The sequence below is a fragment of the Apaloderma vittatum genome, unplaced genomic scaffold, assembly GCF_000703405.1.
Source record: "Apaloderma vittatum isolate BGI_N311 unplaced genomic scaffold, ASM70340v1 scaffold24332, whole genome shotgun sequence".
In the NCBI taxonomy this organism is placed as follows: Eukaryota; Metazoa; Chordata; class Aves; order Trogoniformes; family Trogonidae; genus Apaloderma; species Apaloderma vittatum.
The window spans coordinates 8,465-8,864 of record NW_009705656.1 but is presented as its reverse complement, the minus strand read 5'-3'; the positions used below and the strand labels follow the sequence as shown (position 1 = coordinate 8,864).

General features: G+C 54.2%; 1 protein-coding gene across 1 annotated transcript in view; it reads right to left on the bottom strand.

Moving 5' to 3' along the window:
• The window catches only part of LOC104270981 (hemicentin-2-like), a gene marked incomplete at both ends in the record, with an annotated part of 27,861 nt that overhangs the window by 19,068 nt on the left and 8,393 nt on the right, over window positions 1-400 (bottom strand). The window contains one exon of the mRNA XM_009865515.1: window positions 9-88. Within this exon, the coding sequence (XP_009863817.1) occupies window positions 9-88 (80 nt within the window). The remainder of the gene's footprint in view (window positions 1-8; window positions 89-400) is intronic.

The window sequence follows — 400 nt, the reverse complement described above, 5'->3', positions numbered from 1 at the left end:
TTCCCAGCCAGGATCACACAAGGCAGCGACACGGGCTGGCCGGGAAGCGCATGGACCACAGGGGACGTGAGAGCTATTTCTGGGGCTGCTTGAGAAAGGGGAAAAAGAAACAATATTAACTGGAGATAAACTGGCCAGGAACACTCAGAAGAACAGATCTGGATCGCCTTTCTTCCAAGGGTCCCAGACCTTGGCTGGGTACAAGCCGGCTCCATCATTCAGCTCTCTCAAGAATTTTGGGGATATTTATCTGCAGTCTGGGTTCAAGCGCATGTCAGCGCATTAAGCCAAAGAGGTGGAAGAGCATTATCCAAACCCTGCTCTGAGAGGGGGTTAGCTGAGCGTTCAGAACAGCCGGCTTGGGAGCAGACGTGGCTGCAGGGACCTGCCAGTCGCTCCG